The sequence below is a fragment of the Nicotiana tomentosiformis genome, chromosome 12, assembly GCF_000390325.3.
Source record: "Nicotiana tomentosiformis chromosome 12, ASM39032v3, whole genome shotgun sequence".
Classification (NCBI taxonomy): domain Eukaryota; kingdom Viridiplantae; phylum Streptophyta; class Magnoliopsida; order Solanales; family Solanaceae; genus Nicotiana; species Nicotiana tomentosiformis.
Window position 1 is genome coordinate 71,849,179 of NC_090823.1, and position 23,896 is coordinate 71,873,074.

Genomic DNA, 23,896 nt, shown 5'->3' on the forward strand with positions numbered 1-23,896 from the left:
GGTCTGGGGAGGGTAGTGTGTACGCAGACTTTACCCCTACCCCGAAGAGGTAGAGAGGCTGTTTTCGAAAGACCCTTGGCTCAAGAGGACAAAAAGACAAAAGGAGACAATATCAGTATTGCCACAAAAATCATAGGAAAAATAGGAACAACATGAAACCTAGAAGAAAGATGCAAAGCAAAAACGATAACTAGTAAATATGTCTGGCACTGGAACACAAATTAGTAAAACACGACATTGCCACTAGCTAGCTTAGACAAAAACCCTACCAGACTAGTCTCACAATGGTACGAAGTAAGGCAAGATTCAACTGCCTCCTAACCTACAACCCTAATACTCGACCTCCACATCTTCCTATCGAGTGCCATGTCCTCGGAAATCTGAAGTCTCGCCATGTCCTGCCTGATCAACTCTCCCCCAATACTTCTTCGGCCGCCCTCTACCTCTTCTCGTGCCCTCCACAACCAGCCACTCACACCTCCTTACCGGGGCATCTGGGCTCCTACTCTATACATGCCCGAACCATCCGAGCCTCGCTTCCCGCATCTTGTCATCAATGGGAGCCACGTGCACCTTCTCCCAAATATTATCATTCCTGATCTTATCCATACTAGTGTGCCCGCACATCCACTTTAACATCCTCATCTCTGCTACTTTCATATTCTGGATATGTGAGTTCTTAATAGCCCAGTACTCAGCCCCGTACATCATGGTCGGTCTAACCACCGCTTTATAGAACCTACCTTTGAGTATCGGTGGCACTCTCTTGTCACATAGGACTCCAGATGCAAACCTCCACTTCATCCATCCTACCCCAATACGGTGTGTGACATCCTCGTCGATCTCCTCTCCCCCGGATAACCGACCCAAGGTACTCGAAGATGCCTCTACTTGGGATGACCTGTGAGTCAAGCCTCACATCCACGCCCACTTCCCCCAGATCAGCGCTAAACTTACACTCCAGGTATTCCGTCTTCGTCCTACTCAGCTTGAAACCCTTAGACTCAAGAGCCTATCTCTAAACCTCTAGCCTCTCATTAACACCGGCTAGCATTTCATCAATCAGAACTATGTCATCGGCGAATAGCATGCACCATGGCACCTCCCCTTGAATATGGTGTGTTAACGCGTACAACACCAGGGCGAATAGGAATGGACTGAGCATAGAGCCTTGGTGTAGCCCCATAACAACCGGAAAATGCTCAAAGTCGCCTCCTACTGTCCTTACCCATATCTTAGCCCTATCATACATGTCCTTAATCGCCATAATGTAAGAAACCGACACACCTTTTGCTTCCAAGCATCTCCAGAGAACTTCTCTAGGAACCTTGTCATATGCTTTTTCTAGGTCAATAAAAACCATGTGCATGTCCTTCTTCCTATCTCTGTACTATTCCACCAACTGCCTGACAAGGTGTATAGCTTATGTAGTAGAACGACCCGGCATGAACCCGAACTGGTTGTCAGAAACAGACACCGACATCCTCAACACCAAACACATAACATGTATAATCAGGGTTCATACCCTCAGCTCCAAGTTTAGAAGTGTTACTTACCTCGAACAAGCCAAATCCAATATCGAGCAAGCCAAGCGATACTCCAAAAATGCCAGCCCGCACGTACCGACCTCCGAACGGCTCGAAAATAGCCAAAAGCAACTCAGATACATCAAATAAAGTCTAAGGAAGCAATTCCAATTGATAAAGGCCAAATCTTTACTCAAAAGCCCAAAATCAACCAAAAATCAAACCCAGGCCAGCACCTCGGAACCCGACAAAACTTATAAAATCTGACAACCCATTAAATTTCGAGTCCAACCATACTAGTTTCACTCAAATCCGATTCCAAATCGATATTCAAAACTCGAAAATTCGATTTATGAAACTTTAGGTTAAAAATCCCAATTTTTCTTTATAATTCATAATCCAATTACAAAAAACAAAGATAGAATCACGAAATATAATCAAAACCGAGTGTAGAACACTTACCCCAATCCTTGTGATGAAATTTGCTTCAAAAATCGCCTCAATCCAAGTCCCATATCTCAAAATATGATAAAAGAATCCAAAACCTGGATATATAGTTCTGCCCAGCAAATTCCGCATTTGCGGACAAGTGGTCGCATCTGCGACCTTTGCTTTTGCGAAAAAATGCTCGCATTTGCGAGACAGCTTCGACCCTCCAATGGTCGCTTCTGCGATGCTCAAAACCGCATCTGCGATCACATTTCTGTGCAAATTCCTCCTCATTTGCGGACTCCTGCCCAGCTGTGCATTCTCGCTTCTGCGGCCATCACACCCACGCAAAACCAGTCGCAGGTGCGGAACACCAGAACCAGCGACTGAGCAAAAGTTCAATATGCGACGAAATGATTCGAACCTCGTCTGAAACTCACCCGAGCCCCTCAGGACCCCGTCTGAATATACCAATAAGTCCCGTGACATAATACGGACCTACTCGAGGCCTCAAATCACACATAATAACATCGAAACGATGAATCGCACCTCGAATCGATCTTAATGAACCTTGAACTTTTCAACTTCCAAAACTTGTGCCGAAACATATAAAATCAACTCGGAATGAACCCAAATTTTGCACACAAGTCCCAAATGACATAACGAAGCTATTGCAATTCCCGGAACCATAATTTGAATCTGATATCATCAAAGTCAACTCTCGGCCAAACTTATGAGCTTTCCAAATCTTCAAATTCCAACTTTCGCCAATTAACGCCGAATCCTTCTAGAAATATCCAAATGCAAAATCCGGATATACGCCCAAGTCCAAAATCACCATCCGGACCTAACAGAGCCCTCAAAACCTCATTCTAGGGTCAAATTCACAAAAGTCAAACTTGGTCAACTATTCCAACTTAAAGCTTAAATCATGAAATTCATTCTTCCAAATCGATTCCGAATAACCTGAAAACCAAAACCGATGATTCACATAAGTCATAATACATCATATGGAGCTACTCATGCCCCCAAACTATCGAGCGAAGTGCAAATGCTCGAAACGACCAGTCAGGTCGTTACACCAAGGCAGCTACCTCGATAATCTCTTAATGACTAAAACTTCGAGATCAGCAACCACCATGCCCGAAAGCATTGAATTTGCACACGAAGTGCAGGGTGTGACGTGATTACAACCAACTCAATAATTAATAAGTCTAACCTTTGGATTGAAAGCTGTGATTAGTCCGAACAACACGGTCCAAGTACAAAATTAGACAGTACAAAAATTTACAGAACATATGGCAATAATATCTCAGAGAAACTCATAATTTGCAGGTACCAGTACAGGAATGTAGACATGCTTCTAGGTTTAACAATTAAACTCAAACAGATAAAATATGTCAAGTCTGAATGATATGAGAAATATGACATCTCTATATCTACATGCCAATATGTACATCGTATGTGATGCAATGCAATGGAAGCCCCGCGTACTCACACTCTCAGAGTACTCAACCTGACTGCCTCAGTTCTCACTCATCACACTCAATCACTCAGCACTATAAAGTGCAGATCTAATTCAGGGCAAATCCAGCCCAAATACTAATAAGTCCTACTGCAGCGCGCAACCCGATCCCATCGTGAATCAATAGCAACTGTGCTCACTATGGGTCTGCAGACTCCGAAGGGGAAGATCCAGTCCGAGCGCTATAATAAGCCAATCATGGCATGAATCAATAAAGCCTGTTGTGGCGTGCAACTTGATCCTATAAATATCACTCATAAACAGGCCCTTGGCCTCACTCAGTCATTAATATCTCCAGTCTCTCGGGCTCACAACACTCATACTAAGTAGCCCAAATCAATGATACATGATGTGGCAATATACGATAAGAGAGACTGAGATATGATATGTAATGATGAATGCGATTGAGTACATAACTGCAATTAAGCAAATAACTCAACAGCAAAGAACGACCACTGTGGGTCCCAATAGTACCATCACATAGCCTAAACCTGATTTCTACTATAAATCACAGCTCAAGTGCTCTAACACATACAGTACAATAATAATATTCAGATAAGATAGCTACACAGTTCCATGGAATCGACTAAATCACAATTTCTATGGTGCACGCCCACACGTCCATCACCTAGCATGCGCATCACCTCAACACCAACCACATAGCACGTAATTTCAGGGATTTATACCCTTAGGACCAAGTTTAGAAGTGTTACTTACCTCAAACCGTGCAAATCTCTACTTTAACAAGCCATTGCCTCGTGAATCGGCCTCTGAATGCCTCGAATATATCCACAAACAATTCGATACAATCAACTCAAGCTATAGGAATTAATTCCATTTGAAAATGCTAAGTTCTTAATCAAAAGTCAAAAAGTCAACCCCCGGGCTCACATCTCGGAATTCGATTAAAGTTACAAAAGCCGAACACCCATTCAACCACGAGTCCAACCATACTAAAATTACTCAAATTTGACACCAAAATCCCGCTCAAATCCCCAAAATTCGGCCTAAGACGTTTTCTCCATTTCCCCCAAAATTTTCACCCCAAATCACTAATTTAATGATGAAATCAAAGATATATTCATATAATTTAACCAAAACCAAGTAAGAATCACTTACCCCAATCACTCCCTTGAAAATCTCTCCAAGAGTCACCTCAATCAGAGCTCCCAAAATCAAATTGTGAAATAAACTCAAACCCTCATTTTTTAGACTTAAATTCTGCCTAAATATCCCTCAATCGCGATCGCGAAATACAAACTAAGCTGCCCCATAATTAACCCTACGCGCATAAAGCCCCACACGAATGCGATGACTAACCATCAGAGACCTACGCGATCGAAGACACTACTACACGATCGCGAATAACAATCACACGGAACCCAGTTGCCTCCCTTCCTCTTCGCGAACGCGGCTTAGCCCACGCATTCGCGATTCACTGCTTGACCAACCTACGCGATCACAGACTCTTGCTCGCGAACGCATAGAGTAAAAATCCCAACCGCCCAAACAAGCCTTCGCGATCGCGGACCTATCCACGCTATCTCATAGAAGGAAACCAGACCTGTACACCAGAAAAACTTCAGCGATCTTAAAAATCCCATTTCACTCCGTTAACCATCCGAAATCCACCCGAGGCCCTCGGGATCCCAACCAAATATACCAACAAGTACTAAAATATTATACGAACTTAGTCGAGGCCTCAAATCATATCAAACAACATATAAAACATGATCGCACCCCAATTCAAGCCTAATGAACTTATGAACTCCTAACTTCCACATTCGATGCTGAAACCTATAAAATCAAGTCTGATTGACCTCAAGTTTTGCACACAAGTAATAAATGACACAACGTACCTATTCCAACCTCCGGAACTAAAATCCGAGCCCGGTAACCACAAAGTCAACTCTCGGTCAAACTTTTCAATTTCCAAAACTTCTAATTTTTCAACTTTCGCCATTTCAAGCCTAAATCAACTACAAAACTCCAATTTACTATCCAGACACACTCTTAAGTCCAAAATCACCCAACGGAGCTATCGGAACCATCAAAACTCTATTCCAGAGCCATTTACATATAAGTTAACGTCTGGTCAACCTTTTCAACTTAAACTTCCAACCTTGAGACTAAGTGCCTCAACCCATTTCGGAATATCCCCAGAACTGAACCAACTACCCCGGCATGTCATATAACAAAAATTGAGCATAAAGTAAGAAGTAAATGGGGGAATAGGGCTACAATACTTAAAACAACCGGTCGGGTCATTACATCCTCCCCCTCTTAAACAAACGTTCGTCCTCGAACGAGTCTAGAAACATACCCGGAGTCTCAAATAGGCATGTATATCTGCTCCGCATCTCCTGCTCGGTCTCCCAAGTAGCCTCCTTGACTGGTAGACCTCTCCACTACACCTTCATTGAAGCTATGTTCTTTGACCTCAACTTTGGTACCTGGCGATCCAAAATGGCCATTGGCTCCACATCATAAGTCAAATCACCATCCAACTGAACAGTGATGAAGTCCAAAACATGAGACGGATCTTCGACATACTTTCGAAGCATAGAAACATGAAACACTGGATGAATACTCGACAGACTAGGCGGCAATGCAAGCTTGTATGCCACTCCTCCAATCCTCTGAAGCACCTCAAACGAACCAATGTACCGAGGTCTCAACTTTCCATTCTTCCCGAACCTTATAATACCCTTCATGGGTAAAACTCTGAGTAGTACCTACTCCCCAACCATGTAAGCAACATCACGAGACTTCCAATCGGCGTAGCTCTTCTGCCTAGACTGCGCCACCTGAAGCCGATCCTGAATTAACTTAACCTTATCCAAAGCATCTTAAACCAAGTCAGTACCCAACAGCCTAGCTTCACCAGGCTCAAACCATCCCACCGGAGACTGGCACCGTCTCCCATATAAAGGCTCATACGGAGCCATTTGAATGCTCGATTGGTAGCTATTATTGTAGGCAAACTCTGCGAGCGGCATAACTTGATCCCAAGAACCCCCAAAATCTATGATACACGCATGTAGCATATCCTCCAATATCTAAATAGTGCGCTCGGACTGTCCAACCGTTTGAGGGTGGAATGTTGTAATCAACTCTAACCTGGGTGCTAACTCTCGCTGCACTGCTCTCCAAAATTGCGATGTAAACTGCGTGCCCTAGTCTGAAATGATGGACACCGGCACACCATGCATGCGAACAATCTCGCGGATGTAGATCTCCACCAATCGCTTCGAAGAATAAGTTGTACCAACTAGAATGAAATGCGCAGACTTGGTCAACCGATCCACAATCACCCAAATAGCATCAAACTTCCTCAAAGTTTATGGGAGCCCAACTACAAAATTCATGGTGATACACTCCCATTTCCGCTCCGGAATCTCAAGCCTCTAAAGCAATCCGCCCCGTTTCTGGTGCTCGTACTTTACCTACTGATAATTTAGGCACCGAGTTACAAACCCCACTATATCCTTCTTCATTCTTGTCCACCAATAGTGCTGCCTCAAGTCCTGATACATCTCCGCGGCTCCCGGATGAATGGAATATCGCGAATTGTGGGCCTTCTCAAGAATCAACTCACGTAGCCCATCTATATTAGGCACATAAATCCGACCCTGCATCCTCAACACCCCATCATCCCTAATAGTAACCTCCTTAGCATCACTATGCTGAACCGTGTCCTTGAGGACAAACAAATGGGGATCATCATACTAGCGCTCTCTGATGTGATCATATAAGGAAGATCGAGAAACCACACAAGCTAGAACCGGGCTGGGCTCCAAAATATCTAATCTCGCGAACTAGTTGGCCAAGGCCTGAACATCAACTACAAGTGATCTCTCACTGACAGGAATAAATGCAATGCTACCCATACTCACCGCCTTTCTACTCAAGGCATCGTCCACCACATTGGCCTTCCCGAGATGATACAGAATGGTAATATCATAGTCCTTTAGCAGCTTCAACCATCTCCGCTGCCTCAAATTTAAATCCTTCTATTTGAACAAGTGCTGGAGACTTCGGTGATCCATAAATACCTCGCAAGACACACTGTAGAGATAATGCCTCCAAATCTTCAATGCATGAATGATGGCTACCAACTCCAAGTCATGAACATGGTAGTTTTTCTCTTGGGGCTTCAACTGGCGCGAAGCATAAGCAATCACTCTACCCTCCTGCATCAAGATACACCCAATACCAATCCTAGAAGTATTACAATACACTGTATAAGAGCCAGAAGCTGAAGGCAAAACTAGAACTTGAGCTGTGCTTAAGGCAGTCTTGAGCTTCTGAAAGATCTCCTCACACTCATCCGACCGCCTGAATGGAGCACCCTTCTGGGTCAATTTGGTCAAAGGTACTGGAATAGATGAGAAACCCTCTACGAAGTGTTGATAATATTCGGTCAAGCCAAGGAAACTCCGAATCTCAGTAGCTGACGACGGTCTGGGCCATCTTTGAACCACCTCTATCTTCTTTGGATCCACCTTAATCCCCTCACTGGGAACCATGTGCCCCAAGAACAAAACTGAGCTAAGTTAAAACTCACACTTGGAGAACTTGGCATAAAGCTTCTCCTCCCTCAGCCGCTGTAGTACAATCCTCAAATGCTGGGCATGCTCCTCCTGGCTACGTGAGTACACCAGGATATCATCAATGAATACTATGACAAACGAATTGAGATATTGCTGAAATACATTGTTCATCAGATGCATGAATGTTGCTGGGGTATTGGTCAGCATGAAAGACATCACAAGGAACTCATAGTGACCATAGCGGGTCCTAAATGCTGTCTTCAGAATATCCAAGTCCCGAATCTTCAATTGGTGATACCCAGACCTCAAATCAATCTTAGAGAACACCCTCGTTCCCTGAAGCTGGTCAAATAGATCATCAATGCGCGAAAAAGATACTTGTTCTTGATTGTAACTTTGTTCAACTACCTATAGTCAATGCACATCCGCATAGTACCATTCTTCTTCTTCACAAATAGAACCGTTGCACCCCAAAGAGACACACTAGGCCTAATAAACCCCTTATAAAGAAGCTTCTGAAGCTGCTCTTTCAATTTCTTCAACTCAGCTGGTGCCATACGATACAGAGGAATAGAAATGGGCTGAGTGTCCGACACCAAGTCAATACCAAAGTCAATATCCCTGTCTGGTGGCATGCCCGATAGGTCTACAGGAAACATATCCGGAAAGTCTCACACCACCGGAACAGAATCAATAGTAGGGGTATCAACACCAACATCCCTCACAAAGGAAAAATGTGATAGACACCCCTTCCCAACCATCTGTTGGGCCTTCAAATAAGAAATCACCCTGTTAGGAACATAATATAGAGAACCTCTCCACTCGAACCTTGGAAACCCCGGCATCGCCAACATCACAGTCTTAGAGTGACAATCCAGAATAACATGACATAGAGACAACCAATCCATACCCAAAATCACGTCGAAATCAATAAGCAATAAGAGATCAACTCTAGTCTCCAATCCCCCAATAGTCACTACACACGACCAATATACATGGTCCATAATAATAGTATCGAACTTACGGGGCATATCCAGATAACGAGCAAAATATGATGATACATACGAATAAGTGGAACTAGAGTCAAATAATATAGAAGCATCCCTATGGAATATCGAGACAATACCTGTGATCACTATGTCTGAAGTAATGGCCTCTGGCTTGACAGGAATAGCATAGAATCGAGCTTGACCGCCACCTAATCGGCCTCCCCCTATAGGGAGACCCCTAGCTGCCTTAGCCCCACCCCGAGTTGGCTAGGCGGAACTGGACCTCCCGAAAGGCAGGGACAATGCCTCTTCACATGGCCCAACTCTCCACACTCAAAACAACACCTCTCGAAAAATGGCGGCAAGTATTGAAGTAGACCCCGAGAACCAGAATAACTACCAGATAAACCTGGTGCAGATGAACCCTAAACTGAAGGAGCACCAAATAAACTCTGAGATGGGAGTGTACTGAGAGATAACTGACCCAGTCGAGCACTGAATGAACCATGGCTAGCTGATGGGCCACGATAGATTGGACGAGCCATCTGAGTGGGTCTATAAGGACGACCCCTGCTGTGGTGGAATTGACCCTTAGAGGGAACACCGCTAAAACCACCTGAACCATAAGGCCTTTTGGCCTCCCTCTCCTCATGCCCCTGACTATGAACCAACTCTAGCCGCCTAGCAATATCAACCAACTCGTTGAACCTAGCACCTGATACACTCTCCCGAGTCATAAAAAAATGCAAATGATAGGTGAAGCGATCAATGAACCTCCTAATTCTCTCCCTTTCAGTGGGAACCAACCAAACTACGTGGCGAGCCAACTCTGAAAACCTCATCTCATACTGGGTCACAGACATGCCCTCCTGGCGTAGCTGCTCGAACTGCCTATACAACTCCTCCCTACGGGTCTGTGGCACAAACTTCTTCAAGAAAAGGACGGAGAACTCATGCTATGAAAGTGGGGAAGCACCAACTAGGGGAACTCGTAGATGTGAGCTTGTGACCACAAATGTGGAACCGCAGAAGCGGCCAAGTGACTGCAGATGTGGAATCACTGGCATACTTTATATTTTGAAGAGCTTGGTCATTTTTCATTATTTGAAGTTGTGGAGCTCGGTTGGAGGCGAGTTTTGGGAGGCTTTTCACTACAATTGAAGAGGTAGTGCAGTTTAATCAATTTTGATGATAGATAATGATTACCCATGAATTATTTCGTTTAATTTATGTGAATTTAAGGTAGAATTTGGGGATTTTTTACTTTGATTTTGGAAAGTGAGATTTGATGATTTGAAAGTCGATTTGAAGTTGGAATTAGATGAAATTAGTATGGTTGAATTTGTAATTGAATGAGTGTTTGGAATTTATGAGTTTGTCCGGGTTCCAGAATGCGAGCCTAGGGTTGAAATTTTGGGTTGACTTTGCATAATTTAACCAAGATTGTAGTTTTATTGTTTTTGCTTGTTTCCAATGGCTTTTACTAATATTATTAAGTTATTTTGGTTAGATTCGAGCTGTCTGGAGGTTGATTCATGCGGAAAAGGATTTTTAGAGTACTGATTTGGCTTGTTTGAGGTAAGTATCTTGCCTAGCCTTGTGTGGGGGAAAACCCCTTAGGATGTAGCCTTGATTTCTTATCCGTGTTATGTGAAAATCAATGCGTACATGAGGTGACGAGCGTGTACGCATGTGCTATGTGTGGTTTTATGACCAGATTGGACCGTAGGCTATTGATATGCCTTAATTTGTTAAGGTAACTTATATAAGACATACTTACACTTCTTTGGTATTCCTTAATCATGATCGCTACATTTGACTTATTCATATTAATGCCTTATTTGTTGAACATCCCTCCACATTTCTATATTATTGACATGTTCTTATGCACTTTATTGATAAGTTGTGAGCTTATATCGTGATAAATCTCTAATGTTACTATCTTGTAATATTATGGCATATATGGACATGTTGTGTGGATTGATTGTTGTTGTGCGGAGCATAAGGGTGGTACTTCACTGTTGTTGATTGTTCAGAGCGATACGGGTAGCTATTTATATATAGTATGTGCAGAGTGATACAGGTGGCTATTATTTTACTGTCTGGGCGGAGTAATACATATGGCTATTATATTATTGTCAGTGCGGAGCGATACGTGTGTCTATTGATATATTGTCTGGGCGGAGCAATACGAATGGCTATTGTGTTATTATGAAGACGAAGCGATACAGGTGGCTATTGATATATTGTCTGGCCGGAGCGATACAGGTGGATATTATGATATTGCTAACCCGGTGAGATAAGGGTGAATATGCGGGGATGATATGTGATGGCTCGGAGGCGTGTTATTGTTGAAAAAGGGGTACTCTTGTTTGTGCTAATGACTTCCTTGTGTGTTTACCATGCGTTTTACATGATTTGTTGCATTGTTTTCAATGTGCTACTCTGTGTCTTTGTTATTACTTGATGATTTGGCTGTCATGATTGATTTACCTATACAGAGTTATTATCTCATATTCTGTTGAGTTGTTAGTAGCATAACGAATTGAAATAAAAAGGAAGTTGTTATCATGTATTCCTTTATTTGATTCTTGATAAATTTCTCTTGAACGTGCTATTGGTAATTGCCACGAGGTCTTTGCCGTGCGAGGAAGATTAATAATATGGGCACGAGGTGCCGTGAGTGTGTGATTATACTTTATGACTTATTGTCGGAATGAGACCTTTATTTGTTCTGAATGGTTATCACTTAAATTGACGACGTTACAGTTATTGCTTTCTGTTATTATTCTTTTTTTTCGATTTTTTGAAATTATTACACATGTTATTTGACTAGTGAGTGTCTTGATTTGAATCTCATCGCTACTCCACCGAGGTTAGTCTTGATACTTACTAGGTACTGACCGTGATGTACTTTTACTACACTTTTACACATTTTTGTACAGAACCAGGTATTGGAGATAGCAGATTTCGTCAGAGAGAGCTTCATGATCGTGAGAATTCAAGGTAGAGCTGCTTGATCGTCGCAGTCCCTTGGAGTCCTTTCCTTATATTTATACTGTCAATCCTGTATCCGAACAGTATTGTATCTTGGAGATGTTTTCTATGTATTCAGTTAGAGTTCGTGACTCTGTACTACCTAGTTCTGGGATATACTGTGATTACCACCGTGTTGGCTTGTATCACCTTTATTTATGCATTTATGTTTAACTCTGTTCAGTACATCATGTCTTTATTGATTAACTTTGATAAGCAATCGACTTACCTAGTTTTAGAGATAAGGTGCCATCACGATCCTTAAGATGGGATTTTTGGGTCGTGACAGAGCGGCCGGATCCATAAGAGTGATGGTACAATATCTTGTCGTGGAGTAAGGTTCGATCCCATAAGAATATGTTACATGATACTACTGAGGCGAATGACCTGATCCCATAAGAATATGCATGGTACTGTTGAGGCGAATGACCCGATCCCATAAGAATATGTTACATGGTACTGCCAAGGTGAACGACCCGATCCCATAAGAGTGTGTTACATAATACTGCCGAGGCGAACGACCCGATCCCATAACACTACTACTGAGGCGTTCAGCCCGATCCCATAAAAATATGAAACTTTAACGAGTCACTAAACCCATTAACGATATACGTATGAGTTATGAAATTCAAGAAAACTTTCGGGCGAATACGCACAACGTGGAAGAAATTCGTAAAAGAAAGTATAATTTCCATGACTAATCAAGTAGCTCGTAAAGTATCTAAAATAGAAATTCTAATACTCTAGGCAAGTCTAGTCTCGGGCTAAAATGTAAATTAAGGCATTTATACAGGCAAGAAAAACTCAAGTAATGCAGTTAAAACATGGTGTGAGTCTAAGTCTACCCGGACATGATCAAGAATCTAGCATACGCACGGACACACGTCACCTCATACGTGCGTAGCTCCCATAACACGTATCACATAATAAATATAGCACCTATGAGTTAAATTCCCTCTTACAATGTTAGGCAGGAAACTTACCTCGCTCTAAAATCAGGTAACCGGCTCCAACGCCTCTCTAACTCCTCAAACCAATGTCAAACGATCCAAAACTAGTCAAAGAACGTGCAAACTAATCAAAATATACTCAAAGACTCGCAATTTAACAATTAGAAACAAATTTCCACCTCCGTACGAAAAGTCAACCCCTGGCTCGTGCACACAGTTTTCGAAAAATTATCGTAAATAAATATTACCCATAATTTATGTAGTCTATATCCAGAAAATCATCCAATTTTGACCATGAATTGACCCTCAAATCAAGGATTTACCATTTCTCAACTTTGGGGCTCAAAACCTCAATTTCTTCAATCCAAATACGGATAAAATGATACCTAATGGAAAAAAATCAAAATAAAGGTTAGATATTTATCCCCTTGTTGAGACGTGAACAACGCCGCAAAGATCATCTCAAACGGAGCTTTAGAACTCAAGATATGCTCAAAATACTAAAATGCTCGATTTGCTAATTTAAAATACTGCCCAGGTAATTTTTGTTCATCGCCTTCGCGGGACACCATTGCATTCGCAAAAAGCAATTTTTCGCGTTGACCGGTAAACCTAGAATTCCTTCTTCGCATTCGCGGGACCTCCCTCAGGTTCGCGAAGAAGAAAAGTGCGCACCTAAAACCAGCATTCTTTCCCCACATATAAATGGCCATAACTCTCTCATACGACCTCAGAATTAGACGATTCTTGCTGCTATAGTTTCGTAATTATGATACAAATCTAATGGTTCAATCAAATCACAAATCAAAGTCCATTTGCTCGATATGATACCCTTTATGCCAAAAGAAATGACGCCGAAACATCAAATAAGAGCGCGACATAATCCAAACCCATCTGAGACTCATCTGAATCTAGCCAAAACTTGAGGACAAGCCCAATTTAATCATACAAACCTGTTGAAACTTTTAAATGAAAGCTTGTTAAGTCCACTATTTGACCGTGGTTAACTCAGTTTCTTCAACTTAACTAGTATGCAACTTTAGTGTCCGAATCACTCTTAAATATTCTGGATCACGACCAAACTTCACACATAAGTCCCAATCAACTAAATGAACCTATCCAAGGTCCCCAAATACCATCCGGAGTCCGATAATACCGAAGTCCACTCCAAGTCAACTTAGTAAATTTAAAAACCTTCAAAATGCAAACTTTGGACAATAAACGCCAAATCGCTCCCGGACCACCCGATACTCAACCCGAACATACGCCCTAGTACGAAATCACCTTACGAACCTATAGGAACCTTCAAATACCAATTCCGAGGCTCATTACTCAAAAAGAAAACCTTGGTCAACTCTTCTAACTTAAAGTTTCCGAATTGAGAATTATTCTTCCAAATCAACTCCGAACTTTCCGAAAATCAAAACCGACTACACGTGCAAGTCATAAATCATATAGTGTAGCTACTCAAGGCCTCAAACTGCTGAACGACATGCTAGAGCTCGAATGTGCCCATAGGTCGTTCCCAAGCTGCTATGTCACTGCATAACTCCTCGTGTACATACTTCTGCCACCTCAATCCATATGGGCGCATTAGCTCAACCCATGCTGAAGATCCTTCCTGCTACCTTAGTCCACAAGCCTTATAACCAAATTCTAACATCCGAAATTTCCTGTAAGGTCTGATTCTTGCATACATACACTGCATCAATCTCCACAAGCTGTACCAAAACATACATATACACCCAATTCATAATTACACCATGTACCACATCGGTCATATGCCGATAGTAATATCATCCAACCACAATAGCTGTAAATGTTTGAACCCGGTACCGGTAATATACCTCCGAGCACATAAAAGCCATGTGCTAACCCTTGCAATACTGCAACGATAAAAGAGATATGCAAAAACTCATAACCACCCGTCAATCCAATATTTCATGGAGTTCCTCCGCTCAACAAGAACCATCACTGCATTTTGAACTGATTAGCGACATTCCCCATCTAAACATACATTATACAAATTCGATTGCACTGATTCCAGGTCCAATAATCTCATCTCACCAGTACAAGTTGCTCGACTGACAAGCCCACACAGTATAACACCCATATAACACCACAATTCTACACAGGACCACAACACGCGAGTGAATAATTAAGTCGCCTCACAACCCACATAGTATAAAAAGTAATACAGGAAATTGATGATGATAGGAATGACAACCTCAATGTTCGAAGACTATCCATAGATAAATGTTATGCTGAATAAATATATCCATTCTGGTGTAGAATATACATCCACATTAGGCCTACAAATGGACCTCTAAATCGATTTCAAAGACCCTAAAATAGGTAAATAGCCTTTCAAAGATCCACAATGACCCTATCCGTGACACATACAATCAACTGTCAAACCCTAAACAAATTGTTACACCCGATGTTTTCGTACGTGAGAGTACGTCGTAAGTCAATTGAAAGCTCATAAATGAGATCGTCTTTGATAGTACATAAAGTAAGTTAATCATGTTACCTTGGAGGTTACAAATCTTTAAGATCATGAATAACAAGTACCAAGAGGATTGAAAGGCTTAGAAGCTAAACAAATTGAAGAAAATAAGTTTCCTCAAATGTCGACAAGTTGGAAATGTTATAACATGTACTTTTGGGGTGATACTAGGTTTCTTAACATGATAAGGAGGTTATGTTATAAGTTATTCAAATCGTATAATAGTATTGTATTACGTTTTGAAGTTAAGCGAGTTGTAGAACAAAAGATGGCAAATGTCATCACAAGTTACATTCATAAATGTGCTGAAGATTAGGTCAAATGTAACTAAGCATTTCTCCCAATATACTTGGAATTACGGGATTATCCACCTACCAAATTTAAGATCTATGAGTCTAGTACATATTAAACCGTTCATCAATACGACATCGGTATAGAGAGATATTCGTATATTCGCAAGACTGCGCAGGCAACCCCAATGGGACCCACTTGGTCGGTGGCCTACCTTCACCTATTCTTATCTCGTTTTGGGATGTGATTTGTTCATTTTAGACCTAATTCTATCCTCATACTCTCCAAACCCTCCCAAACAGTTCCCCAAAGGCTCCAAACTCCAAAAAAGTACACCATAATCCAACATCAAAGTTAGCCAAAGGTGAAGAATAACCCCTCTATGGTGTTGTGATGTGAATAAGGATGATGGTGAGCTAAGTTAAGATTGGGGTTAGATATTTATCTACTGCCTAAGGTATTTTTAACATCATTTTTATGGTTTTTAAGGTTAATTATATGTTGGTTGTACTGTTGGAGTGAAAGATTACTAGTTAGCACTTGAAAGGGGAAGAGATGTTGTTATCTTTTGTTGAGTTGTTTTAAGGCTATATATATATATATATATATATATATATATATATATATACCCATTTTTATGGATGAAAATTGGATAAAATAACTTTATTATGATATGGTTTATGTTGTTATGCATGGCTATATATTTATAAAGCAAATTGATGAAAGAAACATATGAAACTTGAGATTGGAAGTGAATATTAGCTTAAGTCACTTCTATGGTGTTATATTGCTATTGAGGGCTGTTGTAAGCTAAATATAACTTGTATTTAGACTTGACACTACTATATGGGGTAAGCATTTTGTGTTCTTGAATGTGCTTAAGGTTATCTTGATGTTGATTAAGTTAAATGGATGGACTAGACATGAACTAGTGAATAAAGTTGCTAATTGAGGATAGTTGGAGTTGTGGATTGTTTTCTTTGTTATACGTATATGGTATAAGGTAGGAATCATTGATGAATTACCTCATTATCATGTTAATGATATTGTTAAGTTAAAGTAAGAAGTCTATAAGGGGTGATATGGAGTATACGAGTTCCAATCGGAGCTTGCCGCTCGTCATGAAGTAGTTGTGACTTGTTGTTGTTATATGGTGTCTTGTTATTGATACTTATATGTTTCCGATTGCTTTGGTTGTTGTTGTTGTTGTTGTTGGTATATGGTATTAGAGGAGGCCCTTTTTACAGGGAAGATTCTGCCGAATTTACATAAACGAGCTACTAGCTTAGGTTACGGACTTAGCCTTTACTCAACACTGATTTTTAATCTCCTTATGCTATGGTAGATTGAGTTGAGTTGTTCGAAGAGTTTATTGGAAGGTATTAAGGTCTCAACGGGGACAAGGTATGTTAAGGCTATCTCTTCTTTCCTTTTGGCATGATCCATATGATACAAACAAAATGAAAAAATGCGCAATTTTCATAAATGACTCTATTCATAGAAGTACTAGGTGTGCCTATGTTCTTGATTCCCCATGTGTCCTATTATTATATCGTCTGTTCATGGATCTTAGAAAATACGTAAGTTGATAAAGTTTAATCGAAGGCATATTGATCTTATGACATTCCGAGAGATCTTATTGACTTACTTCATTATGCGTTGTATTCATTTATACATGTACATTGACCCATGACCAGATGGAATTACATACGCGTATAATATATGTATATGGGGTATGGGGAAATGTTACATCGTTATATATGCACCACCACATGATCAGCTGATATATGTTGATGATTTCGCCCACATAGGCTGAGATGATAATGATGGGATACCCTTAGAGGCTTGATGATGTTATGCACGCATATACCTATGCATGATATGACATTTATACGCATATTCATGACATTATAAATGTTTCATGATTCACAGAGCTATTCAGACTTACAGGTTGAGTCCTTTACTCCATGTTTATTTTATGTCTTTTATATACTGCTTTTCATGCCTTACATACTCGGTACTTTATTTGTACTGACATCCTTTTTGCCTGGGGATGCTACGTTTCAGGCTCGCAGGTCCCGATAGATAGGTTGACAGTCCTATTAGTAGGCTATCAGCTCAGCGGAAGGTGTTGGTGCACTCCACTTGCTCCAGAGTTGCCTATTTGGTCAGTATATTTTGGACATATATTGATTGGTATGGCGGGGCCCTGTCTCGACTTTTATGATATTTATGTACTCTTAGAGGCTTGTAGATAAATGTCATGCATATGAAAGATTGTACAGCCTTGCCGGCCTATGTTTTGAGTGTACAAGTGATCATTTTGTTCTTATAGGCCCATATGTCACATGTATATGTTTGTATTCCTTGTTGGATCATCCTATGTCAAGTGTTCTCTTATGTTTTATTCTGGTTATCTCATGATGGTCTTTTCGGTTCATTTACCCATGATAGAATGAAAAGAAAGATACGTTACATTGGCACTCGGTTGAGTTAGGCACCGAGTGCCTGTCGCGACCCTTCGGTTTGGGTCGTGACAAACTTGATATCAGAGCAGTTCTATCATAAGGAGTCTACAAGCCTTGTCTAGTAGATTCTTGTTTATGGGTGTGTTGTGCACCACACTTATAAACAGGAGGCTACAGTTAGGACTGTCACTCTTTCTTCTTACTCTAGATCGTGTGGTAGAGCTCAGTTATAAGAGTTCAAACTCCTAAATTCTATTTTATTTGTAATACAATAATACCTACATCCAGAAAGATAGTTGATAAGAGATTGAATGTGGTTGTGGAGGAGTTGAGTCAGAGGAACTCGATTTTGCATCATGCTTATATTGAGTAAATGTGATGTCTTCAGCAGATTATGTGTGTACTAAGACGTGTAAGCTCCTTAATAAGGGGCCCTAAGGCATGTATATCTATCCACCGATATGTTAAAAAGCAATAAGAGAATCAGAAACTAGATACAAGTTTTAACAAGTAAAAAAAGAAAGGTGAAGAAGGGTACGAGGTACCCAGTTAGTAAAGATTATTAGTATTTACAATTCAGGCAGAGAAATATAAGCATTCTGAGTTACTTTAACAGTAACAAAGATATATATAATTGGACACACCCATATCAGTTATGACCTACGGGAGCTAACAAATATAGTTTAAGAAAAGAATGGGATATAGGGATCCAACTGGGGTTAGAGTAACCCAAAATGGTGAATGGACTATTATCATTAGCTAACATTTCCGAAGGATAGTACGAACGTGGTAATAGATCTCTTTGTGAGACACCCAGGTGGTGCACTCTAGAATAGTACAGTCAGATATGAATACTAAAATGTTCAGAAATTTCAAAAGATAGGTAGTGGAATCCTAGAAGGAATAACTATTTACCATAGTATGACTCCCATCCCTAGTAAAGAGAGAATTTTAAGTGACCCGATGAGCTAGTGGATGGAGCAAGGGGAGCTAAAAGTAAAAGAATATTTTCTTGAAGTTTTAAAATAAGCATATAGACAGAAATATTAACAGGAGAATAAGAAGAGAGTAAATTAAGCATTATGAGCAAAATGTGATAAATGGGTGATAACAGTAAATCAAAATATGACAGAATGCAGAGTCTATAGTCAAGTGAAGGAAAAGACAATAGGTGACATACCTTGAGACAATAAAACCGTATAAGCCATAATGTCATACCCTCATTTTGAGAAATAAGCTGGTGACTCCAACGCGATTACCAGAAGGAAAAGTTAGACCCCAGAGTAATAGAAATCAGTATGGGCTAGTAAACAAGATAGACCGAACACAAATTAGGGACCAGAGGATTTGATAATAGTCAACATCGTGAGAATTTCACAGATCGTGTTCCGACAATAATAGAATGGACAACAAAGGAATAACATTTTAAGGTCATTCAGGAAGACGCTTTCCTAAAGCAAGAGCTGTGAGAAGAGTTAAGCTTAAGGGACTAAGTGTGCCAGTTACACTAGGTATCACCTTCATGCGTAAGAAATTCAATTATCCTTGGTATAGAAGGGTTACCGTAAGGCAAGAAGAGTCGGTGAAGATGTGAAAAGACGCTAAAGATGAAGAGGTAAAACATTTATAGGTAAATCTTCATAGCATTAAATGTTAGTACTACCCTAAAGGGAGGAAGATGGTGTGATCTGGTATTAAGCCGGAGTTAAGTGGTTCAGGTAAATATATAATGGTAAAGGAAGAATACGGTATAAAGGCAAAAGGAATAAGATTGCATTTACTCAGATCCTATGGATATGTCACGACTCCTGAACTATATGCAAGCATGATGCCGGTAGGACACAGTAAGGGTTCCCGACAAGGATGTTAATTGGTAAATAAATGCAAATAGACACTTGATACATAAAGAGCCAGTGCGAGAGGTAAGTTGAGACAAAAAAAAACCCAATAGGGGTTACGCAGAATATAGATATGAGAATGGACCAACGAGTAGTCTGTAGTTGATTCAGGAAGCCTAGTTATGGCTAGACAAGAGGATATAGATAAATCAGCAGATCGTGCAAGATAAACATAGTGAAACCCAACATAATGAATTCAGTTTCGCAGATATGACATTGTAATCCTTGAGAAATATTCAGGTAGGAGTTTGGGTAGTTAAAGGTACCGTATGAGTGTTACAGAAATAAAAGAGAGTGCCATTGGGCATGGAGGTAAGTAACTAAGGATAATTATAGGCGAGGAAGAACATCAAAAAAGTTTGTCGGGTATACGATGTAATAAGCTCACCGCTTTACAAGAGTCAAAGGGTCTCCCCTAAGTACTACAATGAAAGACTAGCTGAGAAAATAAGGAAGAAGGCTTCAATCTTAGAAGAGTAACTTGAAGAAGAAATGGTCTTGTAACAATAGTCTCACTACAATATTGTATACACTCCATAAGAAAGTGGCACCTATCGTGGCTAATGAATGGAAAAAAAATCAAAGGTGATATTTGAGAGCATATGAGTTATAAGAAATTCCAGTATTCGTGGGAAATAAGATAAGCCAAGTATTCATGCAATAAGTGGAAGAACGACCAGGAAAAGTAACTGCTTACATTTAAAGACAACTGAGAAGGCATGAAAGGAAATCTATGGTGGTAACAAGTTAAAGGAAGGTTGCGAGTAATATAAATAGATATGTGCAGGTCGCAAGATAAAGTATCGTAGAGCAACAAGGTTTTAGGTAGATAGGAGTAAGGATAAGAAAAGGTGAGTGAGAATGTGACGAGAATAGGTCAGTCCTCGGGATTAAACCCATCAAAACAAGAGAGCTGATGGTTTCCATAAGTTATAGAAAACTCGGTACAGCCTGAATGAACTTAGAGGAGTCTAAGACTAGGAGCAATTAGAAGAGATGAAATGCTGCTCTGGTAGTAGAATAAGGGTGTAATGGTGATAGATAAGAGGATGACGGTTAGGCCTTTGATTGAGTAATGATTTTAAGAAAAGAGATTTCATGAATTGCACGGGATTAGAATACCCCCATAAGATGAATCACATTGGGATGCTATGAAATACGGTTATTAAAGTATAGTATCGTCCCTAGGTGGATCAGGAAAATCACTTCAACATTAAGGTGAATCAATAATGGATGGATAAAAGTTACAAAGTATGAGATGAGATTAGGCCGTCATTATTAAGATGAACAGTAATGAGGAAGCATTAAAGGACTTAAATTTATACATATAGGATAAGCAGCGAGAGCGTAACCTGGAGTTGGGCAACAGACCTCGGTAATAATAAACAGAAGTAAGACTTATGGTATAATATGACCTATCTAGTTGTAGTAAAGTCATACGCATAGATAACTGAGGCTATTTAATAAGATATAACAATAGTCGTAAGTTCGACAAAGTACTGAGCGAATAACTTCAGTACACCTATAGATTTCCAGAGGGACAATTTGTCATAGTTCTATATATGTTCATAAAGTGAGGCCTAGAGATTGGCTAAATGCTTGAGGAAAAAAGAGAGAAGAGTCACATAGGAATACCTATAAGGACAGAGTCGTATAGGCTACACGACAGAAGATAGCAACAGTTACGAGATTGGGAGAATTCTGATCACAAGTCGTGGTGTAAGAAAGAGGCCTGGGGGGAGGGGGGGGAATGCCCTGGCCTTTGGATTTATTCATAGAACAGTTGCCTAGATGGCAAGGACAATATTAAAGTATTCATACGAGCTATAGGTTATGAGACTGATAAGCACATTAGTTAACATTCGAGGACAAATGTTCCGGGGGGGAGGGATGATGTTACACCCTATGTTTTCGTACGTGAGAGTAGATCGTAAGTTAATTGAAAGCTCAGAAATGAGATCGTCTTTGACAGTACATAAAGTAAGTTAATCATGTTACCTTGAAGATTACAAATATTTAAGATCATGAATTAACAAGTACCAAGAGGGTTGAAAGGTTTAGAAACTAAACAAATTGAATAAAATAAGTTTCCTCGAATGTCGACAAGTTGAGAATGTTATAACATATACTTTTGGGGCGATACTAGGGTTCTTAACATGATAAGGAGGTTATGTTATGAGTTATTCTAGTCGTATGATAGTCGTGTATTACGTTTTGAAGTCAAGCGAGTTGTGGAACAAAAGTTGGCAAATGTCATCACAAGTTACATTTATAAATGTGCTGAAAAATAGGTCAAATGTAGCTAAGCATTTCTCCCAATATACTTGGAATTACGAGATTATCCACCTACCAAATTGAAGATCTATGAGTCTAGTACGCATTAAAACATTCGTCAATACGACATTGGTATAGAGAGATATTCGTGTTTTCGCGAGACTACGCAAGCAACCCCAATAGGACCCACTTGGTCGGTGGCTGACCTTCACATATTCTTATCTCGTTATTGGGATGAGATTTGTTAATTTTAGACCTTATTACATCCCCACACTCTCCAAACCCTCCCAAACAGATACCCAAAGGCTCCAAACAAATTCTAAAAAAGTACACCATAATCCAACATCAAAGTTAGCCAAAGGTGAAGAATAACCCCTCTATGGTGTTGTGATATGAATAAGGATGATGTGGGAGCTACGTTAAGCTTGGGATTCAAAATTTATATACTGTTTAAGGTATTTTAACATCCATTTTATGGTTTTTAAGGTTAATTATATGTTGGTTGTGCTGTTGGAGTGAAAGATTACAAGATAACACTTGAAAGGGGAAGAGATGTTGTTATCTTTTGTTAGGTTGTTTTAAGGATATATATACATACATATATATATATATATATATATATATATATATATATATATATATATATATATATATATGTTGTTATGACTAAAAATTGGGGGAAATAACTTGATTATGATATGGTTTCTATTGTTATGCATGTCCATATATTTATCAAGTGAAGTGATGAAAGAAACATATGAAACTTGAGATTGGAAGTGAAGATTAACTTAAGTCGCTTCTACGCCATTGAGGGCTGTTGTAAGCTAAATATAACTTGTATTTCGACTTGAAAATAATTTAGGGGGTAATAATATTGTTTTCTTGCATGTGCTTAAGGTTATCTTGATGTTGATTAAGTTAAATGGATGGACTAGACATGAACTAATGAATAAAGTTGCTAATTGAGGATAGATGGAGTTGTGGATTGTTTTCTTTGTCATAAATAAATGGTATAAGGCTGGAATCATTGATGAATGAATTCATTATCATGTTAATGATATTGTTAAGTTAAAGTAAGAAGTCTATAAGGGGTTATATGGAGTATATGGGTTCCATTCGGAGCTTGCCTCTCGTCATGAAGTAGTTGTGACTTGTTGTTATATGGTGTCTTGTTATTGATACTTATATGTTTCCGGATTGCTTTGGTTGCTGTTTTTGGTATATGGTATTAGAGGAGTCCCTTGTTACAGGGGAGATTCTGCCGAATTTATATAAACGAGCTACTAGCTTAGGTTACAGTCTTTGTCTGTACTTAGCACTGATTTTCAATCTCATTATGCTATGGTAGATTGAGTTGAGTTGTTTGAAGAGTTGCTTGGAAGGTATTAAGGTCTCAACAGGATCAAGATATGTTAAGGCTATCCCTTCTTTCCTTTTGGCATGATCCA

General features: G+C 40.0%; 2 protein-coding genes across 2 annotated transcripts; both read right to left on the reverse strand.

The window, feature by feature from the left end:
• Window positions 1–1,018: 1,018 nt before the first annotated feature.
• Window positions 1,019–1,363, reverse strand: LOC138902850 (secreted RxLR effector protein 78-like). Its single transcript, XM_070190751.1, has one exon. The coding sequence runs from the start codon at window positions 1,361–1,363 to the stop codon at window positions 1,019–1,021; it is 345 nt and encodes a 114-aa protein (XP_070046852.1).
• An 8,084-nt stretch (window positions 1,364–9,447) lies between these two features.
• Window positions 9,448–9,885, reverse strand: LOC138902851 (uncharacterized). The gene has a single exon (XM_070190752.1). It carries the CDS (start codon window positions 9,883–9,885, stop codon window positions 9,448–9,450), a length of 438 nt encoding a protein of 145 aa, XP_070046853.1.
• Between the last annotated feature and the right edge of the window lie 14,011 nt (window positions 9,886–23,896).